This window comes from Panthera leo, chromosome A1, assembly GCF_018350215.1.
Source record: "Panthera leo isolate Ple1 chromosome A1, P.leo_Ple1_pat1.1, whole genome shotgun sequence".
In the NCBI taxonomy this organism is placed as follows: Eukaryota; Metazoa; Chordata; class Mammalia; order Carnivora; family Felidae; genus Panthera; species Panthera leo.
In genome coordinates, this window is record NC_056679.1 from 47342372 (window position 1) to 47369572 (window position 27201).

General features: G+C 36.3%; 1 protein-coding gene across 8 annotated transcripts in view; it reads left to right on the plus strand.

The window, feature by feature from the left end:
• The window catches only part of PIBF1 (progesterone immunomodulatory binding factor 1), a 201561-nt gene that overhangs the window by 150910 nt on the left and 23450 nt on the right, over positions 1 to 27201 (plus strand). For 7 of the 8 annotated variants that reach the window (XR_006199612.1, XR_006199614.1, XM_042927768.1 and 4 more), the window contains exons 15-16: positions 15314 to 15444; positions 22987 to 23071. Coding sequence is in view for 5 of the 8 variants with exons in the window: in XM_042927768.1 (XP_042783702.1) it covers positions 15314 to 15444; positions 22987 to 23071 (216 nt within the window). In the remaining 3 variants the exon portion in view is untranslated. Of the gene's footprint in view, positions 1 to 11681; positions 11794 to 15313; positions 15445 to 22986; positions 23072 to 27201 lie in introns of those variants that run through there. The other variant, XR_006199615.1, reaches the window with a different exon arrangement.

A 27201-nucleotide genomic window follows, 5' to 3' on the forward strand; every position in this document is an offset into this window, starting at 1 on the left:
GCACAATCTCAAGTGACCAAATGCCAAGGTTCAGTTACCTGGAATTCTTTACATAGAAGCCATTGAGCGAAATCCAGGTAATTTGTTACAAAGCTTTAGATTGCTACATTTAAGAGAGATTTTTAAGATGCCTGGGTAGAATAAAGTAGAACTCTGTGTACTAACTTTAAAAGATGTTCATAATGTATATTAATAAATTTTTTCCAAAAAGGAAAATTGCAGAATAATTTGTATTGTATTTCTCTGCTTGGCCTTTGAGTGTGTGTGTGTGTGTGTGTGTGTGTGTGTGTGTGTGTGTGTGTGTCTAGGGTGTGGAATTGTGTTTCTAAGCATAGAGAAAAAGGAAGAGCTCACATAATATACACCTGTCATGCCAAGGGCACACAAATACAACTAGTCCTGCTGTATGAATATTAAAACATTTTATCAGAGTAAACTTACAGGGAAGGAATTCCAGAGCATATACCATCCCCAAGTTCTCTTCTCACAGAAAAGTGTGCTTAGGCCTGGTGTAGGTAGTCTGGATGCGCCACAGAAAGTGACCTGATAGAGGGGCTCCACACCAGAACATTGTACACACCTAAAGAGAAGGTTAGGGAACATCTAATTGCCTAAGTAACAATGGGAGTGGGAGGGAGCTTTTGGAGGTTATTATCTCTTTTAGCTATTCTAGTAGAATAGGAAATGAGCCTCCAGGACCATCCATATTTGTCTCTCAAACATTAAACTGTGCTTACCTCTGAGATTGGGAGTGGAGAAGTACGGAATGACCAATTTATACCTTATGCATTTTTGAATTGCTTGAATTTATTCTAACTCACATGGAATTTTTTAAGGCATAGATTTGGTGATCAACAATATCTGAATCATAGCCGGTATAAAGTAAATATTGATGCATTAGATAGATCATTCACATACCTTATCTACCAAACTTACGTAGATTTCTAAAGATGAAAATAAGAGGCAAAATTCTACTTTTTAAAATACATCTATAAACAGTATTTATAAACAGATTATATTCCAGCAATATTCTTTGTACCCAAAATTTTGTTGCCAAGGAAATATATATATGGATACCCATATATATATATATATATATATATATATATATATATATATATATATATATATATGCTTTAATATATGCATAGAGATATTTGGAATGGTAAAAACCAAAAGAAATCATTCATCATTGATGATAATCACAGTGGAGGGCCACTCAAATTCTAGATGGATGAAAGCGATCTTTTGAGTGTACGTTCCCTCTTTTTAGCTTAAATTACTTATTATGTGCATGTGGTATTCCCTTCTCCACTCCCTTTCTTCCTCATCTCCTTTCTTCCATTTCATTATCAAGAGCAAGTATTTAGAAGACTATGAAATTGTTCTAGAATATCAGACAAAGGAAAAATTCAGAAGCCTCTAAAAAACATAACATACAAAGTTTTAGGACTGATAAAAGGCAACAGAAAGGGTCTCTAATACATGCTCAGGCAAGGAAAAAAGATGTGACAGGAGTTTCTGTTTGATGGAGTCCTTGAAATACTTGCCCGTGTGTTCTACTCTATACCAGCGATATTGGGATATATGATTTCTACAAACGTAGTATAAGTATCTAAATGAGTAAAACATGTGCTTTTGTCCTTTGAATCACCTAACAACTGCTGAGAGTGTTCTCTCAGCACCCCCAGTGTACCCAGGGTCTAGAAAGGAGTCTGTAGCACACAGGTCCTACAGCTCCACCTTCGTATTCTAAAGGAGGAGACGCACCTGCCAGCCACACCACCAAATCTCTTTAAACTTCAAAGCCAATCTTCCCTTCCGTATCTCTAAGCCTTTGTTGATGTGAGGAAAAAATGCACTATTTTATGTACCACCAAGGAGTAAGAGCAGGAGATACTTCCAATGAAACTGCAATACAATGCTTTATTATCACTCTAATGTTTTTTTTTTAATTTTAAGCACACATTCTTTTAGACTTTGAGCAGTGTCTTTTATCATATATTACATACAGTTTCTATCCTTTTCTTCTTCTAACATAAACTTTGTGCTGAATGTGCCAAATCACATTGGAATCATATTGGAGACATTTTAAATGGCAGTTAAACTCAGCCTATGACAGATTAGCCATACTCAGAACTCAATTGAATTCAAAGTATAAATAGCTAAGATCAAATTTGCATGTGCAGACTTGATAAGCAGCGATTGTAAGAGGCTTCCACTTTCATAGAAAAGATGAAAAATAGTATGATTTATGGGTTCCCTTTGCCTCCCAAAGTGTTTTCCTGAAAGTTTGTTGATACCTAAAAATTCTTTTAATAAAGAACAGTGCTTTTATTTCACTATTAGAAATACGAGGCTTAGGGGCGCCTGGGTGGCTCAGTCGGTCAAGCATCTGACTTCAGCTCAGGTCATGATCTCACAGCTAGTGGGTTTGAGCCCTGTGTGGGGCTCTGTGCTGACAGCTCAGAACCTGGAGCTCAGAACTTTGGATTCTGTGTCTCCCCCTCTCTCTCTGCCCCTCCCCCAATCGTGCTGCTCTTCCTCCTCCTCCTCCTCCTCCTCCTCCTCCTCCTCCTCCTCCTCCTCCTCCTCCTCCTTCTCTCTCTTTCAAAAATAAGTAAGCATTTTTTAAAAATTATAAATACAAGGCTTAAAACATAAACACACTGCCTGATTTTTTTTTTAATTTAGCAAGTAAAGTTTATCAGTCCATCAAAATTCTTTCTTCTACCCAGAACTGTCCTCCATACTATGGATCGTGATTTCATTTTAAAAGGTCCCTTGCCTACCAGACAGTGTCCATATTCTTTAGCATGGCAAAGAAAGCCAGTTTGATCCTAACCTACTTCTCGTCCTCATCTTCTACCTCCCCTCTCCCCAGTCCTCACTTGCAACCCCTCCTACCCCAAGTAACATGTCTCTTGCTCCTGCTGCCACCACTGTTACCTTCCTACTTCTCAGTCTCCATTGTTTACTTTTTTCTGATTGTTCCATAAATGTGGACAGCCCAGACATCTGTCTTGGCACTGTTCTCTGTGTTTCATGGCTTCAGCTACCAGCTACAATATCTCTTCATTGTAGCCTTTTTTTAATAAGTTAGAGATTTATGCAGTCAGCATAGATATTACCAGAATTGAAAGAATGCAAAAGGAGTGTTCAGCAAGTAACGGGTTCTCCCTGTTCTTTTCATACCACCTTCTGAACATCTCTACTCAATCTCCTGTTTTAGTGCTACTGACTTGGTACAACCTCTTATCTATCATCTGAATTAAATTAGGAACCATCCTAATGGTTGGAACCATCCAATAGATTGGCATTATCTCTGTTTAGTCCTCTACCCTGTTGGCCAAAATGTTCTTTCTAAACAAAAATCTGTTTTTGTTTCTCCCACAGTTAGTCTTGTCTCTGTTCACTAAGAATAACAATATATAAGACCTCCCCTTGTGCTACCCCTGCCTACATACCCAGTTTCATCGTATATTATGCCACACACGCACGCATGCACACACACAGCCATGCTTCTGTATACAACTACTTGTGTTTCTCCCCACGTCTGTAACTTCTTCTGCTTTACTTGAATTCTCCAAGCACTCTGCGCTATTTCATGCCTCTGTGCTTTTGCACACTCCAATCTCTTTGCGCAGTGTACCCATGTCTGCATCGCAGGTGCTTGTCTTTCAGTATCAAGTGTCACCTACTCTATCAAGCCTTTTTTGAACTCCAGGCAAAAATGACTTATGTCTCCCCATGATACCATATATACCAAGATATATTTAGATAGAGATGTTGTTGACATAACTGTCTGTGTGCTTCTTAAGAGGAAGGATTCTTTTGTATTGGTCTGAGCTGCTTAGCAGCACAGTGCCTGTTTCTAGTAAGTAGTAAGTAGATCTTTGTTGAAGGAATAACTTCTGGTTTTGATAGGTCAAAGTAAATAAGAGAAGTGGGGGATGCTAGAATGAACCTGAAGCAGATTAGAGGTACCAACCAAGAGGCACAGAGGATGAGGGAGAAATCAGACCTGCTAATTAGAAAGAAAACTTTAGTTTCCTTTTAAGTGTCAGAGACTCAATCATATGCTTTATGTCACATATGGAACCAGAGCAGCGTAAATACCAGCTCCACCCACCACCATCATGAAAAAAAATATTTTAGTTACATGGAATCGGTAGTATCATCAACTTTTATTGAAAACACTGGAGTTTTTTCTCGGGAGCCTGGGTGGCTCAGTCAGTTAAGCCTCCGACTCTTGGTTTGGGCTCAGGTCACCATCTCACTGTTTGTGGGTTTGAGCCCTGAGTCAGGCTCCACGCTGATGATGCGGAGCCTGGCTGGGATTCTTTCTCTCCCTCTCTCTCTGCCCCTCCCTGGCTATCTATCTGGCTATCTCTCTCTCTCTTTCTCTCTCTCTCTCTCTCTCTCTCCCTCCCTCTCTCTCTCCCTCCCTCTCTCTCTCTGTCTGCCCCCCCTCAAAATAAATAAACTAAACTTTTTTTAAAAATCACTCAATAAATGCAGATGGGCTTTTTAATTCTATGTTTCATTTATTTTTCTGCTAATGGCAATAGTATTGATAAAATCAGTATTTTTATTAATAAACGGCATTTTAAAGAAATAGTAATTTCCCAACTGGAATAAATAATGCTTATTTTGCCTATGTGGAAATATTCAGAATGAACCATCCAAATGAATTTTAACACAACATGGTAAGATTTTGTAATGACTATATAAGTAATTTTGTGAAGTAACGGTAGTAAAACTGTAATTCTGGAGAGTAAACACCTGCTCTTCCCAAATGTAAAAGTACATTTAATTGCATACAAACTAATCATCTTTTTTTTTTATATATATTTTTAGTTTATTTTTGAGAGAGAGAGACACACACACACACACACACACACACACACACACACACAGTGAGTGGGGGAGGGGCAGAAAGCGAGGGAGACACAGAATCCAAAGCAGTTCTAGGCTCTGAGCTGTCCGCACAGAGCTTGACATGGGACTAGAACTCACGGACTGTGAGATCATGACCTGAGCTGAAGTTGGACACTTAACCAACTGACCCACCCAGGCACCCTACAAACTAATCATCTTAAGAAAAGTATGGAAAACTGGGTATTTTAAGGCTAATAAAAACTTCAATTTAACCAGAATCATTATATTTAAATCAGAGTACATGAATTACTGATAAAATTCACCTAATTTGTTGAATCTGTATAGAAAAGCAAAAGGTAAGCAATATGTAATAAGATAATGGAGATAAACATTTAATAGCAATGAAAATAGTCTCTTAAATTTTTTGAATAAATATTTCATTAAAATCAAAATTATTATATGTATATATAATAAATAAATAAAGTAAAATAAAATAAAATAAAATAACATAAAATAAAATAAAATAACATAAAATAAAATAAAATAATGGCTAGCTATTTTGAGTGCTTGCTTTAATACCAGTCATACATACTATCTCATGAAACCATAGGAGTATTGCTTGGGCTAACTAGTATGTTCAGAGTGTGAGGTAAACTCAGGGGAGTTTACCAGCTTCCCAGGCTTCCTGAGGCCTCAAAGAAGCCCTTTTGTGTGAGTGCAGGCTTCCATTAGATTGGAAGGTGTATCAGAGAAGAATCAAAGGAGAAGAATGACCAAGATGCAAAGTCTACTCAATCTGCTCTTAGGTTTTTCATGGATTCGCCGTCGCCACAGTTAGCATATCGAGTGCTGTAATATATGATACCTCTGCCCTTAAGATCTGAAATTTTCACCAGGTGATAAAGCCCACAGAACACTGTCCACAAAATTGACCTGAGACTGATTTGGATTTTGACTGCTCTGCAAATTTTGTCCTTTATGGGGTGCCTGGGGGCTCAGTCGGTTAAGTATCAGACTTCAGCTCAGGTCCTGATTTCACAGTTCGTGAGTTCGGGCCCCACGTCAGGCTCTGTGCTGACAGCTCAGAGCCTGAAGCCTGCTTCAGATTCTGTGTCTCCCTCTCTCTGCCCCTCCCCTGCTCTCTCTCTCTCTCTCTCAAAAATAAATAAACATTAAAAAAAATTTTAATAAATTAGCCTTTTCATTTTAATAATGATGAACATATATTTATCTACCCTATGAATGACTAATTTATTTTACAGACAAAACATTTCCCTTTCATTTTCTAACAGCTCTGTGTCTAACCTTGCCAAGTGCTTAAACCAAGAAGTCTTTGTTATGGCTCATTCTGGAAAAAACTCAATTACATGGATTCAGGATAATATAGTAAAATTTGTTCTGTAAACATGCTTTTTATAGGTTCACACACCAGCTCATGTGAGTGGGTGTGTGTACCGAATGCCAGCCACCACTGAAGTAAGGGACAAAGTGATTTATCTATAAATTGTGTCCTGTTTACACATCAAACAAATTGTTTAAACTTTTTACCTTACTGATGTGCCTTGATAACTCATGAATGACTACATTTTTCTCATTTAAGAGCTGTTACAACTCAACACTGCAGCGCCCTCCCCTCTACCATCAGGATTGTCATACAGTTGAACCACGTTAAAATGAATTTCTCAGAGGGAGCTTTAAGGGGGCAAGAAATTTAAAACACTTGAACTTGAAAATTCCATTCTCTGACTCTAATCTCCTGTCCTTCCAGCTCTCCCAGTCCTTTCATTCTCACTAAATCTGTGCTTTATTTGCACTCAATACATGTTCCACATTCATAAACTCTGTATTTTCCAATCTGTCAGGCCCTTCTTGGCTTCACTTTTCTTTCTACCCAGCCATGACCTTACCAGCCATCTGAGCACTACATTCACTAGCACCTAGATTGCTTTGTCACTAATTCATCCATCAGGCTTTTCTTGACATCGCTACCTTTCACATAGCACCTTACAGGGCAACGATAGTTACCCTGTAAATACTTAATGGAAGGAAAGAGAGAGGGAGAGAAAATTCTTTGGTTTTGTGGTAATATGCTGAAAATTTCTTGTGGAAATGTGTTACTGCTTGAAAGAATTACAAATTCATATTGTTGAACATCAACCAGAACCTCATTCCTACTGCCCACTGTTTTTATTTTTCTGCATCTGTCATGTTTCTCATTATCTTCATTGCAGGTCACTTCCACTCAAAACCATCACTTCCATCATCTCTATCTTCCTTATTAGGTCATCTAAATTTCTTTCTCTTAAGTCTCTGTCACCCAAGGATTTTTGTAGTATCTTCACTTTCTCTCTTTTTCCCCCTTTTGGTTTCTCTTCAAAAAAATGAGAGAGAATGAGAATGTGTGTGTGTGTACACACAGAGGTAACTTTCAAAAATTAACCCCTCTCTTTATACCTTATTCCTTCTGTCCCCCCGATCCTCTGTTCAGCTCTGCCCTCCGTTAGTGATCGCCAGTGACTTCCTAATTGACAGTGTTCTCTTCTCAGTCTCCTGATCTATGGCATGACATTATAGATTTTATAGATAAGCTAGAAATTCTGTTCTCTCTTTGCTTGACAACACCATTCCTCTCCCATGTCTTCGTCTTCTTCCAACCCTATAGTGTAGCTGTCCCTCACATATCTGCCCTTTGTCCTATTCTTACATGTCACTAGTGATTCTCAAATGCTAGTGAATGTAAGAATCACCAAAGATTCTTGTTTAAAGTGTAGGTTTCTAGGGGCACCTGGGTGGCTCAGATGATTAAGCATCCAACTCTTGATTTCATTTCAGGTCATGATGTGATTCATGAGATAGAGCCCTACATCGGGCTCTGTGCTGACAGCTTAGAGCCTGCCGGGCATTCTCATTCTTTCTCTCTCTCTCTTCCTTCCTCCATCCCTCCAAAATAAATAAGCATTTGGGGCGCCTGGGTGGCGCAGTCGGTTAAGCGTCCGACTTCAGCCAGGTCACGATCTTGCGGTCCGTGAGTCCGTGAGTTCGAGCCCCGCGTCAGGCTCTGGGCTGATGGCTCGGAGCCTGGAGCCTGTTTCCGATTCTGTGTCTCCCTCTCTCTCTGCCCCTCCCCCGCTCATGCTGTGTCTCTCTCTGTCCCAAAAATAAATAAAAAACGTTGAAAAAAAAATTTAACAAAATAAATAAGCATTTAAAAAAATAAAATAAAATGTGGGTTTCTAGATCCTGCCCTCAGAGATTGTGATTAAGTAGGTCTGGAATGAAACCCATGAATCTGCATTTTTAACAAGCTCATCTTGTGACTCTAATAAAAGTGATGCATGGCCACACTTTGAAAAATAATGCTCCACAGCCCTTTCTATTCTGTGACTTATAAGTAGATAGTCCCTTGCATCCATCACTGATTGCTCTGAAATATTTAATGTCCTACTCATGAATTTCATCTTATTATCTGTTCTTTCTCCTTTTACCTCATTAATATCTCCTTATTACCATACTTTGACAATCTCGGGACCAGAGCAGGGCTGATAATCAACTAGCACTTGCTTTTGGTTACTAAAACAACAAAATATTTGCAAGAAGACTGCACACAGCTGTTGTCCCAAGGCCCTGAGTGTCATTCCTGTCTGTACTGGCACCTCTCCGAGATCCCTGCGACCTCCTCACCATCCACCAACAGAGATACCATACGTGGCACCTGCCCCAGTGCAAAGCTGGTGCCTTAAATGGTTGAATTTTATCAGTTAAATATCACTCCTGTTAAAGATGAGATAATTAACCATGTGAGACACAGGATAAGAAGCTGGTTTTAATGGGAAGGATAGTAAAGTCAGGATATAAGATGATGTGCAGTCCTGTTAAACCTGCTAAAATAGTTGGATGGAATAGCCTGCAGCAAGTCCAAGATGACCAGAGCTGTGCTTTCCAAATTTGACCAATTATCAGAAATATTGATTCAGTGGGACTGGGGTGGGCCCCGGAAATCCGTTTTTGAACATTTTCCCCAGTGATTCTGATGACTTAACTAGGTTTGAGAACTGCTTTAGATTGAGAACACAGAGAATTAATACTAAAGTGTTGCCCCTTATTGGACCTCAAATAGGCATTTTACATTCCTTGGCACCATCAAAAAGATTAGATAGGATATATGGAATTTTCCTCACAAACTACCACCAGTACTAGAAAGTGTCATTTGTATATATTTTAAATAGAAATCAATTCAGTATTAAATTCTATTCAACAGAATGCATTTTGTCTCTGGCAGGAAGGAGCTCCATTTCTAGAAGTTTCTTTGAAAATAAACTCCATAAGAAAAAAAAATCCCACATTTAGGAAAAACACAACAAAATGTGATCACCTTTATATATTTAATTTTAAGAGAAAATATATAATTTTAGATTATCTAAGAACAAGTTAAGATTTGAATTAAAACATGTAATTATGGTTTAATCAGCCGTTGCTTGTCTCTGAATCATGTGTACAGTTTATTGAAACAAAGGAGGAATAACAATTCTGTGGGCACCTGGGTGGCTCAGTCGGTTGAGCATCCAACTTTTGATTTTGGCTCAGGTCATGATCTCACAGTTCATGGGATCAAGCCCCATGTCGGGCTCTGTGCTGACAGTCCAGAATCTTCTTGAGATTCTCTGTCTCCCTCTCTCTGCCTATCTCTCTCTCTCAAAAAAAAAAAAAAAAAAAAAAAAAAAAAAAAAAAAAAAAATATATATATATATATATATATATATATGTAATTATGTTTTAATCAGGTGTTGCTTTTCTCTGAATCATATGTACAATTTATTGAAACAAAGGAGGAATAACAATTCTGTAAAATGTTGTGTCATGGGTTTAGTCCTGAGTCATTTATTACGTATATGATTCTTGAGTCACTAATTACTAAGGCTTTCCTATAAGGAAAAGATTACTAACAATAGACAAAGTAAGTGATTGTGAAACTTTTAATACTAATTATTATGGTTACAGAAAGACTTTTTAAAATCACATTGGAGGAATTAAATTCTGTCAAATTACATTTATTTCAAAAATAGGTATTAGCATCACTTTTCATCGACAAACGTTATTTTTCGTGAGGAATTAAAATACATTTTGGGATTTAGAATCTTAAAAGTTTATAAAAAAATATATTCTTAAAACTGACAGCACTATAGTTATTTTTATTATCCGGAGAGGGAGTAGTTTCTAGGTTGTATATTAAAGATACCTTTTAAAAGTAAGGCATTGGGGCCCTTAATTTTGTTTACAGTACTGAAACCTAACATATGTAATTTCTGTGATGAAAAAAAAAAATGGAACTAAAATAATTAAGACTAATGACTGCTGTTATTCTTTTATGCAGTTGAATTTAGATCCAATAAGTTTCAAAAATAGCACATTCTAGACTACAGCTAACTGCGATTTGTAAATGCCCTTAACGCTTCCCTCACATTGCACCCCAGCCCCCCACCCTGCCCCCCTGCCCCACCCCACCCCACCCCACCCCGATTGTTCTGCACTTTGAAACACAAAGCAACTTGTCAGTTCAGTTTATTCAGTTAAGGTCAGTTCCGTGAAAACAAAGTCAAGGCAATTGTTTGATTTAATTGAGTAGTGAAACTGGTTATACAGGTAAGAAGAACTCAGTTTTATTTTTGTCCAGCTGCGTATTTGAATGTTCATAAAGTAACTTAGTAGAGTAAGTAATAAGATTCCAGTGACATTGTAATAAATTTAAAAGAACGGTTACCAAAGCAAGGAAAAAGGACACTAAAACCCAAACTATAGAAAATATTCATGGTATTTTTTTCTTTATGGCATTGCTTCTTTGTAATGAATCATGTTCAAAAAATGAAGTCTTCTTTTTTTTCACTGTTCGTTTCCTTATCTTTGAGGAATTTCTTTTCCTGGGCTAATGTAACCAAAAGGAAAATTTTAAATATAATTTAGTCAAATCATTTAAATAACTTTTACAAAGTAGTCCTCAATCTGCAAACAGATATTCTACAGCAGCTAGCTGGTCAACCACCTTTTGGCTTCATTCTCCTCCTTACCCACCTAGACCTCAAGGCTGTTCACTTTGACAATGATTGTTTCTGCCCTTGATTCTTCTGCCTTCCTCTGTACCCTCCATTATATCCATCCTGCTGTTCTCTACACCTTCAGCTTCTGGGCTGCTAGTCACTCATTTCTTTTATGTGGGTACTAAAATAAATGATATGTTTAGATCTTAAAATATATATCTATAAATCTTGTAGGGGCACCTGGGTGACTCAGTCGGTTAAGCATCTGACTTCGGGTCAGGTCATGATCTCACGGTTCGTGGGTTTGAGCCCTGCATCGGGCTCTGTGCTGACAGCTCAGAGCCTGGAACCTGCTTCGGATTCTGTGTCTCCCTCTCTCCGTGTCCCTCCCCTGCTCACGCTCTGTCTCTCTGTCTCTCAAAAATAAATAAAATGTTAAAAAAAAAATAAATCCTGTAAATGTAACTCACTTGAGAAAAAAAGTCATTTCTTGTCCCAGAAAAAGAGCAAATCTTTAGCCTCCATTGAACTTGTTAGGAACTATGAAGGAAAGAGGAAAAAATAATGAAACATATACAAGGCTAGAATTTTATTGGCGAAGAATATTTTAAGGTCATAAAGTAGGAATTTTGTGGCAATTTTGTTCTGTGTAATAAAGTACTCCCTTCCCCACCCCTCATTCTTATAATAGGTGTTTACCACTTCTGTTGTGATTTGTTCAGTTTTTGCATATCCAACTTTAGAATACCTTTTCTGAGAAATCATTAGGTACCAAAGTAGGGGCCTATGGATACTGACAGCGCTGTGTGTGACCTGCATCTTACATCTGCTTAGGAAAAAAGAGCAAATGCAATAAACAACAACAACAACAAAAACCAAGGTTGGTTGGATATATAAGTTAATAAAATCCTTAAGAAAAGAATCTTGGTCTTATGTATCAAGAGCATTACGTTGTCCTTAAACTTAGTGCAACTTCTGTTATGAAAAAACTTCACAAAGAAAACATTAATTAAAGAAAAAAGTAATTTTGAAGTCTGTTGCAACATTATTTATGATGCAATTGATAAATTGATAACATCCTAAAGGTTTATTACTATAAGCAATGTAATTATGGTATGTTGGCTTCCTAGACAGTTTTGTAGCCATTAAAATCGTAAATTAAGTTACTCTGAGAGCTTGGAAAAATAATAAAGGTAAAGTGAAAAGGTCTAATATAAGATTGTACATAATGTACTAAGAAAAAGCAATCCAAAAGGAAATTACAAAAACAAATCCACTTATGATAGCATCAAAAAGAATAAAATCTAAGCTTAGGAATAAATTTAATCAAACAGGAGAAGGAGTTGTACACTGAAAACTACACAACTTTGCTAAAGAAATTTTAAAAGACCTAATAAATGGAAAGACATCTCATGTTTATAGATTAGAAGACTTAATATTGCTAAGATCACAATACTGCCCAAAACAATTTATAGATTCAATATAATCCCTATCAAAATCCCAATAGCATTTTTTGAAGAAATAGAAAAACCCATCCTAAAATTCCTATGCAATTTTAAGGGACCCTGAATGGCCAAAACAATCTTGAAAAGGAAAATCAAAGTTGGAAGACACACTTCCCAGTTTTAAAATGTACCACAAAGCTACAGTAGTCAAAACAGTGTTGTACTAGCATAAGGATAGATAGATAAGACTAATGGAATAAAATAGAGAGTCTGGAAATAAACCCTTCATATATGGTCGAAAGGTTTTCATTAAGATTGCTAAGACCATTCAATGGTCTTTTCAACAAATGGTGCTGGTAAAACTGGATATCCGCATGTCAAACATTGAAATAGAATCCTTATCCTACTGTCTACAAAAATTAATTCAAACTGGATCAAAGACATAAATTTCAGAGCTAAGAATGTAACACTATAGAAGAAAACATTGAAAATTTTCATGATCTTGGGCTTGGCAGTTGTTTCTTAAAAATGATACCAACTAGGAGCGCCTGGGTGGCTCAGTCGGTTCGAGCCCCGTGTCGGGCTCTGGGCTGATGGCTCAGAGCCTGGAGCCTGCTTCCGATTCTGTGTCTCCCTCTCTCTCTGCCCCTCCCCCGTTCGTGCTCTGTCTCTCTCTGTCTCAAAATAAATAAATGTTAAAAAAAAATAAAAAAAAAAAATGATACCAACTTAGGATTCTCTGTCTCCCTCTTTCTCTGCCCCTCCCCTGCCGCTCTCTATCTGTCTCTCAAAATAAATGTTAAAAAATAAAACGATACCAAAAGTATAAGCAACAAAAGAAAAAACTAGGTTAGTTGGACATCATCAAAATTAAAGACTTTTGTGATCAAAGGACATAATCAAGAGAGTGAAAAGACAACCCACAGAATGGGAGAAAATATTTGCAAGTCATATGTCTAATATGGGTTTAATATCCAGAACATAACTCCCAGGGGCACCTGGGTAGATCAGTCCGTTAAACATCCAACTTCGGCTCAGATCATGATCTCACAGTTTGTGAGTTTGAGCCCCACATCGGGCTCTGTGCTGACATCTCAGAGCCTGGAGCCTGCTTCAGACTCTCTGTCTCTCTCTGTCTCTCTCTGCCCCTCCCTGGCTTGTACTCTGTCTCTCTCTCTCTCTCTCTCTCTCGCTCTCTCACAAAAATAAACATTTTAAAAATTAAAAAAAAGAAAAAAGAAAAAAAACTCCCATAACTCCACAACAAAAAAGCAGACAACATAATTGAAATTATGGGCAAATGACTTGAATAGACATTTGTCCAAAGATACGCAGTGACCGATAGGCACATGAAATAATAGTGTTGGTGAGGATGTGGAGAAAGTAGAACCAAGTGCATTGCTAATAGGAACGTAAAATGATGCAGCCGCTGTGCAAAACAGTTGCCTGTTCCTCAAAAAGTTAACTATAGAAAACAATTTTTTTTAACTTTTTAAAAAGTTAAATATAGAATTACCATATGACCTAGCAATTTCACTCCACTTCTAGCAGATATTCAAAGGAATTGAAAATGGAGACTCAAACAGATATTTATACACCACTGTTTTAACATTAATTAAAATAGCCAAAAAAGTGAAAACAACCCAAGTATTCATCAACAGATGAAAAAATAAATAAGATGTACTATAAACACACAATGGAATATTATTTAGCCATAGAAAGGAATGAAGTTCTGATACATTGTACAGCATGGGTGAACCTTGAAAACATTACCTTAAGTGGAATAAGCAGACACAAAATGACAAATATTATATGATTCCCCTTATAGATCTAGAATAGACAAATTCATAGAGACAGATAGTAGAGGTTTCTAATGGCTGGGGGGTTGCAGGGAGTGTTTTTGTTTAATGGATACAGAGTTTCCATTGGGATTGATAAAAATGTTCCAGGAATAGAGATTAGTGATGGTTATACAACATTATGAATATATGTAATGCCACTGAATTGTGTACTATAAAATGGTTAAGCTGGTATATTCTTTATATTGTAACTAATTTTTTTTTTTTTTTTTTTAGAGAGTGAGAGTGGGTTTAGGGTAGAGAGAGAGAATCTTTATTTTTTTTAACTTTTGTTAACATTTATTTATTTTTGAGAGATAGAGCACGAGCCAGGGAGGGGCAGAGAGAGGGAGAGAGAATCCAAAGCAGTCTCCAGGCTCTGAGCTGTCAGCACAGAGCCGAGTGCAGGGCTCCAGTCCACAAACCGTGAGATCATGACCTGAGGTCACGAAGTCAGATGTTTAACTGACTGAGCCACCCAGGCACCCCGAGAAAGAGAATCTTAAGCTCCACACTGAGGAGGTCTATCCCACAACCGTGGGATCATGATCTGAGCCAAAGTCAAGAGTGGTACACTCAACCAACTGAGCCAGACAGGTGCCCCTACCATTTTTGTTAAAAAAAACTTCATTATACCTAGTGATTTAGTTTCATAAATTATCAGTTTTAGAAATAAAGATGGAAGGAAATACGAAGATGTAGAAAAATGCTAAATTGCAATGTCATTATTTTTAATAGAAATAAAGCTCAAATAAAAGGTTTTTATTTTTAGCTAATGGATGTTTATTAAAAGGAGATAAATTTTGTCACATATCTTCTCAAACCAACAAATGGCAAAAACATTTAGGTGACCCGTCCCTGAAACTGGTAATAATTCATATTTTATTTAACATTTTTCTTTGTGTTTACATATTATTATTATTATTATTATTATTATTATTATTATAAAGAATAGTTCTATTGATTAATAATTTTGAAAACCTTCAAAGTTACATAGGAAAAGCTCTTCTGAGTAACTCATGCAAGGGAGTTTTGGCATACTGTACCTGTGCTAGAATAATAATCTTCAGTTTCTTATAAAATGTTTTAGATTTTCATGAAATCTGTTTTTCTTTAGCTTGACAGGGCCAATTCTCTGTTAAACCAGACTCAGCAACCTTACAGATATCTCATTGAATCAGTGCGTCAGAGAGACTCTAAGATTGATTCACTGAAAGAGCATGTTACACAACTTGAGAAAGATGTCAGGTAAAATCATCTGTTCATTTTTTTTTTTAATTATAAAGGCAACGTAAACATAATACTGCTATCCATGAACTAAGGTTGTAAATTGGGAAGAAAAAAATGTAAATAATGAACATGGTTTTAAATGTAATTTATCTTAGAGAAACTTAGGTCACGTCACGTTAGGTGCTCACATTCCACCTTGTAATCAGAAGTCTTAGCCTGGACCTAACAGTGCTATGCTTACTAACAGCACTCCCCTCACCCTAGGAAGCAAAAAAGTATCCTGTCCTTGTTCCCCTACAATTCTTTAGTGGGATGGGGTTTAACCAAAGCGAGGGAGAACATAACCAGATGCCATTTGTGGAGTCAAAATAACTTTTTAAACAGATAAAATATACACATTTGCTTAGATTCTGTTGACTTTGCCAAGGAATTTTTTAGGGTTTTCTTACCCTGACTCTTTACATGAAGTAACCCATGAATCACCTAAATATAAATAAACCCCTTTCACTTCCTTAAATTTAAATTGTTTTCTTACATGACACCTTATCCAAAGGACTTGCTCCACTTAATAGCCATTCACATTCTTTACCTGTTCATCTATACAATCATTTATTCTTTTTAAATTGGAGTAAAAGAGTGATGGTATACAGAAAGAAAGATTTTAACTCATAGATGGTTGATTAGTTGGCTTAGTTATTGGATTTTAAGGTTGTTAGAATAATTTAGATAAATTATTAGCCAATTCATAAATATAGAAGCAAAGAATTAGATGGGAATAGAAATTGTTAAATTAAGGAATTGGAAAACAATAAGGAGAATATATTAAATTCAGATTTCCTAAGGTATATAATCAAAGTATAAAGCTATTGGTAATTAACTCTAAAGTATGGGAGGGTATTCTTTTTGATGAATCAGAATAACCACCTTCTCTTGTTTCTATCCCACCAAAATAATTGGTCCAAAACTTTATTCCTGATCTTTTTAACCTTAAGATGATAGGTTAAAATAATTTTAAATCACATTTATGCTTTAAAATGTCAATATAAGTAAGAATTTATTTTTGGATTGATTTTGAAGTTAATTACATTTAGAATATGTATAGCCAGTATTCATTAAATTTACTGAATAATAAATAAACCAAATCAAGAAACTGTTAAATAATTCAATCAATCAATTAAACAGTTCTTCTATAAATAGCTACTAGGGGCAATAGAAATTATGTCTTATCACTCACTGGGTACTTGGTTATCTTAGGGAAATTGAGGGAAGAACTTTTTCTTCCTATATTATATACTTCTGTTATATTTGAAATTTTGTGTAGAATCTTTTTTTTTACCTTTTTAATCTTGGAGTGAAAACATAAAAGTCCTGTGGAAAAATTACCTTTCACAGTTACCTTCGAATAAGTTTATTTGAATATTTATTTAACTAAGAATTAAGAGAGCTGAAAATCTTTAATACAGATTAATTAATAATATTAATTATTAAATAGTTAGCTGTAGGAGGAAACTATAAAGATGAACAAATTCAGCCCTAGAGAAATTAAGTAACTTGTTATCTAAGAACATACCGTTTGGTCGTAGGGCCAAAATTTGAATCCAGATCTGTCTGCTTTCTAATTCTATACTCTTAACCATTATGTTATACTGCCTCCCTATGTTCTATTCTGAATAAGGGGTAATTTTTCGTTAACTAATGTAATTAAGGAAGAGAAGCCAAAAAAAAAAAAGTGTAAAAGAGTAGTTAAAATTGGAGCTTTAATGAATTGACAGTTGTTGAAGCTAGGTGATGGATACATGTGAGTTTGTTATATTTTCTCTCTTTCAAAATATTCCACATAAACTTGTTTTTAAAAAACAGAGTTTAAAAGGGAATACAGGCTCTACAGATAGGTTGCATGGGTTCATATCTAGCTCAGTACTCAGCTTTGAATTAGAACAAGTCAGTTAAACTCTCGAAACCTCCACTCTCCAATAGAACTCTCTGTAATGGTAAATATATTCCATATCTGCACTGTCCAGTATGGTAGCCACTACCCACATGAAGAACTAAATTTTTAATTTTAATTAAATTACTTTTCATCTTAATTACCACGTATGGCCAGCTAATGGCTCTGTTATTGGACAGTACAGCCAGTTTTCTCATTTGTGAACTGAGAGTAGTACTCTAGCACTAGCAGTGCCTAATTCATATAGTCATTTTGAGGATTAAATGATATAATCTCGGTGATATATATAGGACTGTGCCTACACATTATGAATGCTATATAACTGCTCTTTTGAGTATTGGTCTGACATGTAACAAATTTTCATGTTGAGAATTACCTTAAAAATAAGAAGTAACATTTCTCAAAATATCTTGAATTTTGACAGAAACTAGGACTCCCTTAATGTGAGAAGTAAGTGAGATGATTCATTTTCAGGAATACCAAATAAAAGCTGTGCTGTCTAGTTAACAATAGGTTTACAACCTATTGGAAATATGTACAAACCCTCCCCCACCCCCACCCCCATCCCCACCCCCACCTCTCTCACACACACACACACACACACACACACACACACACACACACACAGTTGAGTCCCAAACCCTTAGACACTTCACTTCCTGGTTCTTCTTCCCCTCTCCATTTCATGGGCTTATTTTTCACCGGCTTTGCAATGAGCATGTGCCAAAGAACTGAAGTCTCTGCGTCACCTCAAGGAATGTACACTTGTTCCATTCAGGCTACTTTTTGGCCTTACATGGGCATAAGCGACTTCTGGGTAAGGCTGTAACCTCTGTAGTACTCAGCCAATGAGGAATCAGGGGAGGGACTTCCTGCAAGGAGATAAATTGCCTGCTGTAACCCCTCTGAGTGGATCTGTCCATCAGACACCAGCTCTTGCAAGAATGTTGATTAAAGCCTCATTTCACTGTTCTCCTCGTCTCCACGTCTCTCCTATGATTGGGGCAATGGGCTTCTTTCTCACACTTAGTAACAGCAACAATAATCATAAAAACTATGCCAATTACGAAAATTGGCATAAAATATAAATATATAAAAATATTTTTTGTGCTTAAATCTGAGTCCTTTAAAGCTGTTTCATAAATTTACTGTATATTTTAATAGATTCTGAACTAGTATTTCATAGGATATGAAACCTTGCTCTTAATTGAAGTAGCTATGCTACCTTGTAATGTGAAAAATTAAGGTGCTTTCAGTAGGTTAATTATGACCTTTGAGATGCTGTTAAATGTACCTTAATGACATGAATGAAATAACCATAAAAATAGCCCGATCAACGAGTCAGATACAGCAGTCTATCTACCATCACTCCTACTCTGAGCTGATGACATTTCAGATGTAGTGGAATTATCCTGGGCTTTGAGCACACATCAGCCTGCTTTCTTTTGTCATGGTAAATGTGCCTGTAAAATACAGATCTTAGCGTGAACATCAAGGGTTAGAAGTGAAAATTAAATGAAATGACCTATATAAAGCTTCTGGCACATGAGGAAACTTGGTAAATATTACTTCCCTTCCTTTTGTCCTTCATTAATTTGAAATGTAAACATTAAATGACCCATTCAAAAAGATTACTGAGTGGTTGTTCCTTAAAAATGCCTATTCCTTTTTGCTGCATGTTGATTTTAATTGTAAGGAATATTTATATTAATTGATTATTTTTTTAATTGAAGTATAGTTGGCATGCCATATTATATAAGTTTTAGGTGTACAACATAGGGATTAGACATTTAGATATGTTACAAAATGCTCACCATGGTGTGGCTGCCATCTGTCACCATACAAACTTATTACAGTATTATTGACTGTATTCCCTATGCCATACGTTTCATCCCCGTGACTTACTTATTTTATAGCTGGAAGTTTGTACCACCTAATCCCCTTCACCTATTTTATCCAAATCCCGGCCCCCTCCCCTCTGGCAACCACCAGTTCTTACGACTACTTTCAACAGTTTTTATGAGTCTTCCTGTTTTGTTTTGTTTGTTCATTTGTTTTGTTTTATAGATTCCACATGTAAGTGAAATCATGCAGTATTTGTTTTTCTCTATCTGACTTACTTCATTTAGCATAATACCCTCTAGGTCTATCCATGTTATTGCAGATAGCAAGATTTCATTCTTTTTTATAACAGACTAATATTCCCATATGTGTGCATGTGTGTATACACACTACGTCTTTATCCATTCATCTATCTGTAGGTTACCTTTTTGTGTTCTGTTGATGGTTTCCTTTGTAGTTTCAAAGCTTTTTAGTTTGATACAGTCCCAATTGTTTATATCTGCTTTTTTTGCCCTTGCCTAAGGAGACAGATCCAAAAAAATAATTGCTAAGACCAATGTCCAAGGGTTTATTGCATATGTTTTCTTTTAGGAGTTTTATGGTTTCAGTTAAATGATTACCTTTTAAATATTTCTCTACTCAGTAAAAGCTCTTTAAAGAACTGAGTAATTTTATCATTTTCTTAGAAAATAAAACAATACCACTATACCACACCCATGACTTGCAAATTTAGCTATACATATTCAATGTGTAGAAAGATTAGAGTAAATATGTACTAAAATGAAATCATTATAAACACATTAAAAGCTAACATTTGAGATATCACTATTAACTACTTTAAATCCCCCTATCATTAAAGTAATAATCCCTTCTACAAGTAGTACTGGTAAACTTTCTACCAAGCCACAAGAGACAGTCTGGGTTATATAGTTTGTTTGATCTATAGTTCACAACTGAACGAAGCATGGAAAGAGAATAATTAGCATAAATTTCCTTTCCCGGTTGTCAGTTCTCAGTTTATTCTTTACTAGTAGTTTAAGAAGAAAAAACTACTTAGCCTTGTAAAGCTAAGTCAGGGTATACTGATCCAGGAAGTTAAAGAAGAGTATATCAGGAATATGTTTTCATATAGCAGGTGACACAGAGCCATAAACATGAATTTCTGAGTAATAATTAACAGTGAATTAAACAATTATGGGTGTAATATGCCATTCACGATAGATGTGCTTATAAGGAGATTTGTTTTGTAGTTGCTTTATGAGTCACGCATGGAAGCTTTGTATTTTTAAAGGTAAATTTCCACTGTTGTGAAATGTGTCTTAAGGAGACTAAACTTCGTTTGAGTAATTACATACATACTGGAAGAACACAGAGTATAATAATCGTCATATTCAGTTTTAGAGACGCATGTGTTGAAGATGGCCTCCTTTGTGGTTTAAGAGTATATTGTAGAGAAGGCTGAGACTTAGAAAATATATGCCCAAGTATTGTCTGAGGAGTCTGTACTGTTTGTCATAAACCCACATCTTGCAGATAGAACAGAGTTGCTCTGTAAACCAATTTATACACCTAGCTTTTATTCTGTATTATAAAGTTATTTTTGCTATTTATTTTTTTTACTTTTTTTAATGTTTGTGTGTGTGTGTGTGTGTGTGTGTGTGTGTGTGTGAGAGAGAGAGAGAGAGAGAGCGCACGTGAGCAAGCACAAGTGGCGGAGGCAGAGAGAAACACAGAATGCAAAGCAGGATTGGCTTTGAGCTGTCAGCACAGAGCCCAACACATGGCCCGAACTCACAAGCAGTGAGTTCATGGCCTAAGCCGAAGTCAGATGCTCAACTAAGTGAGCCACCCAGGTGCCCCATTTTTGCTATTTAAATATGGAATATTTACTTTATTCTGGAAAACACTGAACACTACATATAAAGTATTTCTAATGAATTATCCAGTCAAAATCCTTTATTACCTCAACATTCCTCCATTCCTGTTGCACTGCGTTTTATTTAAGGGCCTGTTGGTATTTGAGAGTATGTATGTGTGTGTGCATATGTGTACTGTATGTGAGTGTATGTTTACATACGATGTGTATGTAACATGTATTTGAACATTAACATGCATGTAAACATTAATACATTTCTATTCCTCGAAAAATCGTAGTCCTATGTTACTGGATGTTTATTTTAATTTCGAAAAATGTTTTATCTTCTTCATGATGATTCTAGCTAAAGATAGATTCTAATTCAACAGTTACAGAAACATCTGATCTTTACCAGGCTTTGGAAGACTCTGGCAGAATCTGGCATTCAGTTACATTATATTATTTAGTTCTTTTCAACTCCAAGGCTCAGTAAGATCTCTGATGCTTAATTCTGAAAGTCAAATCTGTTTTTCTGCTAAGCTGCTAACCTGTATGGCATTTAATTACTGTTTTTCTGTGATACTTGTTTTTCATCTAAAGTAGTAATACCATATACATTTATGTCAGGTTTTATGTGTTCAATTCTTTATATAATCATTTCACTAGATAATTCATATATCGCTTTGACATACATGAGTATTATTTTCCACTTTTACAGATGTGAAAACTGAGGCTTAGTCATGTGGTGTGATTTATGCCACACACTTGTGTCAGTGGCATAGTTGGAAACAAAAGTCAGAATTGCATCTTGTGTTTTCTCTCAGAGGACAAACTGTGGTGCTTCCTTGGGGAAGTTCACGGTTACTAGGAAAAAAGAGAATGTGAGCTTTTTCCTCTTAAGTCCTTGGAATTACCAGTTCTTCCAGAATACCTGCTACTATCCCCTGAATTTAAAAACAAAAACAAAAACTTCTGCCTAATTTAAAAATTGATGGCTTTCCATTTTGTTAAAGGATAACTTAAAACATGTTACCTGTTCAGCAAAATAATCCTCACTAGTTTTACCTTCACAGATTTTGTTTTGACATTTATGGAATTACGGTATTTTAATTCACTGTTGCTTTTCTTAATTCTCGTTGTAGTGCTGAGTAGATTCATTCCAGGGGCTTTCAAAGAGTATTTCATTTAACGGTTCTAATTAATTTTTATATGTTGAATAATAAAACTCCAGACAATATAAATCATGCCTCAAATATTTATCTTTTAAAATATTAATATATTCTTCTATTTAGGCTTTTGTCACCCTTTCGTATCAGAAAACAGGTCCTATCTGAGGGAAATTCACAAGGCAGACTTAGAAATTAAAGATTGAACTAAGAATATAGAGACAAAAATTGTTTTCCCAAGTTTACCACATACTGAATATCTGATTCATTTATCTAATTCAATTATATACCTGGTAATTTAGTGTGCAGTAAATTATAAAATGTTACTTTTAGTTTTAAGGTTAAATTTTTAATTTGACTTCTAGTATCTTGAGTTTTACTATTTTGCCCATACATACTTTACCTTTTATATAAATCCCACTTCATCTTTTTACATTTCAGGATTAAATAGTCACCTTTAAAACACAAATTTTATACCCCTACTAGGCAGAAAAGATTCTCAGAAAACATCTCATTTGCACTGTCAAATGATTATTAAAAGAAAAAGTCTTCTTAGAAAATAGCTAGCTGTTGGTTAAATCAAACATTATAGTGGATGATCTGATAGATATCTTTATAGAGTATAAATTTAATTTCTCTTTAATTCAATACATCATATTTGTCTTTAGCCTTTTGCTTTTTTCTATTTATTAATTAGATTTACACCAATGTGATGACTTTTTAAAACTTGGGTGTTTTTTTTTTTTCAGCAATTTGAATAAAGAAAAGTCAGCTTTACTACAGATGAAGAATCAAATGGCATTAGATTTAGAACAACTTCTAAATCATCGTGAGGTACTTTTCCCATGTTGTCATAATTTTTACTTTAGGCTTTTTCAAAGTCCGTGTTGTGTTTCGATTACTGGATCCCAGTTGTCCGTGTGCATTAATGACTTCTCATGTTTGTGTCTCATTGTGATCTGGTCCTTTATATTGAATATGTGATACACTTTATTCATTATGAATTAATTTATACTTTATTCTTGGGTTAATTCTTATTCCTGGAATACTCCTTGTTATTGACCCCTTATTGCCTTGTTCATATATCTGGAATTGAATTTCCACATTATTTAATAATTACTTGTTTTATCTCTTTCTCACTAGACAGTATATTTCCTTAGCATACCTCTGTCTCATTCATCATTGTGTTGCCCATATACTGTATGTATGTCTAGTGTGTAATATTTGTGTTGAACTTTAGAGTCCATAAAGGATTTTTTGTTGTTATTCCTCACCAAAAATCCTTTAGAGCTAATAAAATTTCCTCATTTTATAAAAGGACAAATGAATGTCTAGTGGCTTGCCCAAAGGAGAAATGAGTTTCGAGTGGCTTGCCCAAAGCCAGTTAGTAACTAAGAGATAACCCCATTTTTCTTTCTTGTTTTTTTGAGTCAGACTTATTGAAGTACAGTATACCCACAGTAAAATTCATGCCCTGTTTAAGCATACATTTCTATGATTTTTGACTGACACACCCAGTTTCATAACCATTACCATAATCAATAAAGAAAATAGTTTTGTCACTTCAGGAAATTCCTTCATGCCCTTTTTGTGTTGACCCTTCTCCCCAGCTCCAGTCCTAGCAACCCCTTATCTATTTTCTGTCCCTATAGTTTTACCTTTTCCAACAAAAGATATTACATTTCCCCAGAATGTTGAATAAATGAAGTTATCAGTCTTTTCAGGTTGGACTTTTTTCACTTACCATAAAAAAGATACACCGAGGGGGCGCCTGGGTGGCTTAATCAGTTGAGCTTTGGCTCAGGTCATGATCTCATGGGTCGTGAGTCTGGGCCCTGCGCTGTCGGGCTCTGTGCTGACAGCTTGGAGCCTGGAGCCCGCTTCAGATTCTGTGTCTCCCTTGCTCTTTGCCCCTCCCTCACTCATTCACCCTCTCTCTCTCCCTTTCTCTCTCAAAAATTTGAAAAGGGATATACCTATGTTGTTGCAAATATTAGTCATTTATTCCTTTTTGTTGCTGAGGAATATTCTATTTTATGGATATACCAGAGTTACTCCATTCACCAGTTGATGATCATTTGACTTGTTTCCATTTGGAGGCGTCTGTAAATAATACAGCTGCTGTAAACGATTGTGTATGTGTTTTGGTGTGAATGTCAGTTTCCTTTTCTCTTGGTAGATAACACAGGAGCAGGATTTCTGGGTCCTATGGAAAGTGTATGTTTAACTTTATAAGAGACTGCCAAACTATTTTCCACAGTGACTGCACCTTTTGCATTCCCGTCAGCAATGAATGCGTGTTCTAGTCGTTCCGCATCCTCGCCAACAGTTGGTATTATGAAGCCTAGTTTTTTAATCCAGTGCGTTTTTTCCATTGAACTATCACTGCCTTGTCTTGGCCATGTTTTTGCCATTTTGTTATCCTAATAGAGAAAGAAATGCTCAAAACAGATCATTGGTTCATGAGTATCCTGAAGACATTGTTTCCTAGTCTGGGAAAGCTATATCAGGTATTTGGGAAGAAATTATTGGAAAGATATTATTGAGAGAGATGAAGTGGGGAATATTACTGGAAGCAGTTCAGAAGTGCATATCCTAGAAGTGGTGTCAGGGGAATTGCAGGGTTGTCTCTGTCTTAGAAATGGCCTTTGGAGTAGGTTCTCTTAAAGGTGTATTGTATATGTTGGGTGAAAGGGATAAGGTGTCCTTGGACTAGATTTTAGAGATGACTTTTGTGTAGCTAACTAGATCTAACAACAGGTGATATAGATTAGGAAGAGCTTCTCTGAAGATACTTACTCTTTTTTTCTGGCTTTCAGGCCCCATCTACTACCACTTGTGTCCTAAGATTCTGCCTTCAAATAGTTGTTTCTTCACTGTGGAAGCCTGATTCATTCACTATGTGAATTTTCACAAATGTTTTCCAAAATTGACTATTTAGGAAATAGTAACTGCAGATGTCCATTCAGCGATACCAGCTACTTTTTTTCCATAAAGCTGCATAACAAGTATGTTTTTGGAATGGCGATTCTCATTTGTTTTTAGAAGATTATGCTACACTCTGAAAAAGATAGGAGCAACTTTATATATTTTATACATCATGCTTGGAATCACATTATTCATGAGTCCAAATAAAAACTCAAAGTTCTACTTAGTGGGTTGAGAATGGAGTAAGTTTAGAAGAAAATACATTTAAACATGGAAATTAAATACTTAGCAAAATGAAACTCCTACTATATGACACCAATGAAATGTGCATGGATGCATGTCTAATTATCAGTTAATTTTCATGCATTTGATAGGATCTTCATTTTGGCAATTACATTTTAATAATCCAACATTATAACTTTTCTTAATGCCAAACATCTAAAGAAAAGGAGCTTTATTTCTTTTCAAAGCAAAATAAAAATTGAAGCTTAATAAAATAAACTTGATACAAGTTTTTCATTTTTTTCTAAGAAACAGTTTAATGCCAACTTGCATAGAACGTGCAGATACAAAAGCAAGTGTAAACTGCTTATATGGAAGGGAATGGCAAGTGACCCAGGGCAATGCTTGACCATTCACTTGAATATTTACCTGATGAAACAGAGAGTCTGCAGAATTGATATATTCATTTTATGGCTCTGATGGGTCAAGTGCTTAGAATAGCCAATAGATAACAGTCGGATAAGAATACCTCTGATAAATGTAATATTTTGAAAGTGAAAATCAGGGCTGAGGGGGCTCCTGGGTGGCTCAGTCAGTTGAGTGTCCAACTTCAGCCCAGGTCATGATCTTACAGCTAGTGGGTTCGAGCCCCGCATGGGGCTCTGTGCTGACAGCTCAGAGCTGGAGCCTGTTTCAGATTCTGTGTCTCCCTCTCTCTCTGCCCCTCCCCTGCTTGTGCTCCGTCTCTCTCTTCCTCTGTCAAATAAATAAATATTAATTTTTTTTAATAATAAAAAAAGAAAGAAAATCGACGCTGAGACTAAGGTGAGGCAAACAAGGCACCTAGGGCACAAAATACAGGACGTGCCCACTCTGAGGATCATGCACAGTGCACCTGAGAGCTTGCCCAACCCTAGGCAGGACCCTGGGAAAATTGTCTAATATGAGTCACTGCTTTAATCCCAGCTAAATTTTCTGTTTAAATCCACATGTGATCAAATGCACATTTTAAAGTTTTTCATTGTCTTTTTTGCACTGGACAACTTAACTTTTTAAGTGTCACTTAGTTCCAGTAAGACTTTAGGTGGTCCTGAGGTGCCTGGGTGGCTCAGTGGGTTAAGCATCCGACTCTTGGTTTCAGCTCAGGTCATGATCTCATGGTTTGTGAGTTCAAGCCCTGCACTGGGCTCCATGCTGACAGTGCGGAGCCTGCTTAGGATTCTCTCGCTGTCTCCCTCACCCATTTTCTCTCTCTCTCTCTCTCTCTCTCTCTCTCTCTCTCTCTCTCTGTCTCTCCTTCTCTCAAAGTAAATAAATACACTTAATAAAATAAAAAGACTTTTTTTTAATTTTTTAATGTTTATTTTTATTTTATTTTATTTTATTTTTATTATTTTTTTTAATGTTTATTTTTGAGACAGAAAGAGACAGAGCATGAACGGGGGAGGGTCAGAAAGAGAGGGAGACACAGAACCTGAAGCAGGCTCCAGGCTCTGAGCTGTCAGCACAGAGCCCAACGCGGGGCTCGAACTCACGGAACGTGAGATCATGACCTGAGCCGAAGTCGGACACTTAACCGACTGAGCCACCCAGGCACCCCTAATGTTTATTTTTGAGGGCTAGAGAGACAGAGTGCAAACTAGGGGAGAGCAGAGAGAGAGAAAAATAGAATCTGAAACAGGCTCCAGGCTCTGAGCTGTCAGCACAGAGCCTGACATGGGGCTCAAACCCATGAACTGTGAGATCATGACCAGAGCTGAAGTCAGACATTCAACCAACTGAGCCACTCAGGTGCCCCAAAATAAAAAGACTTT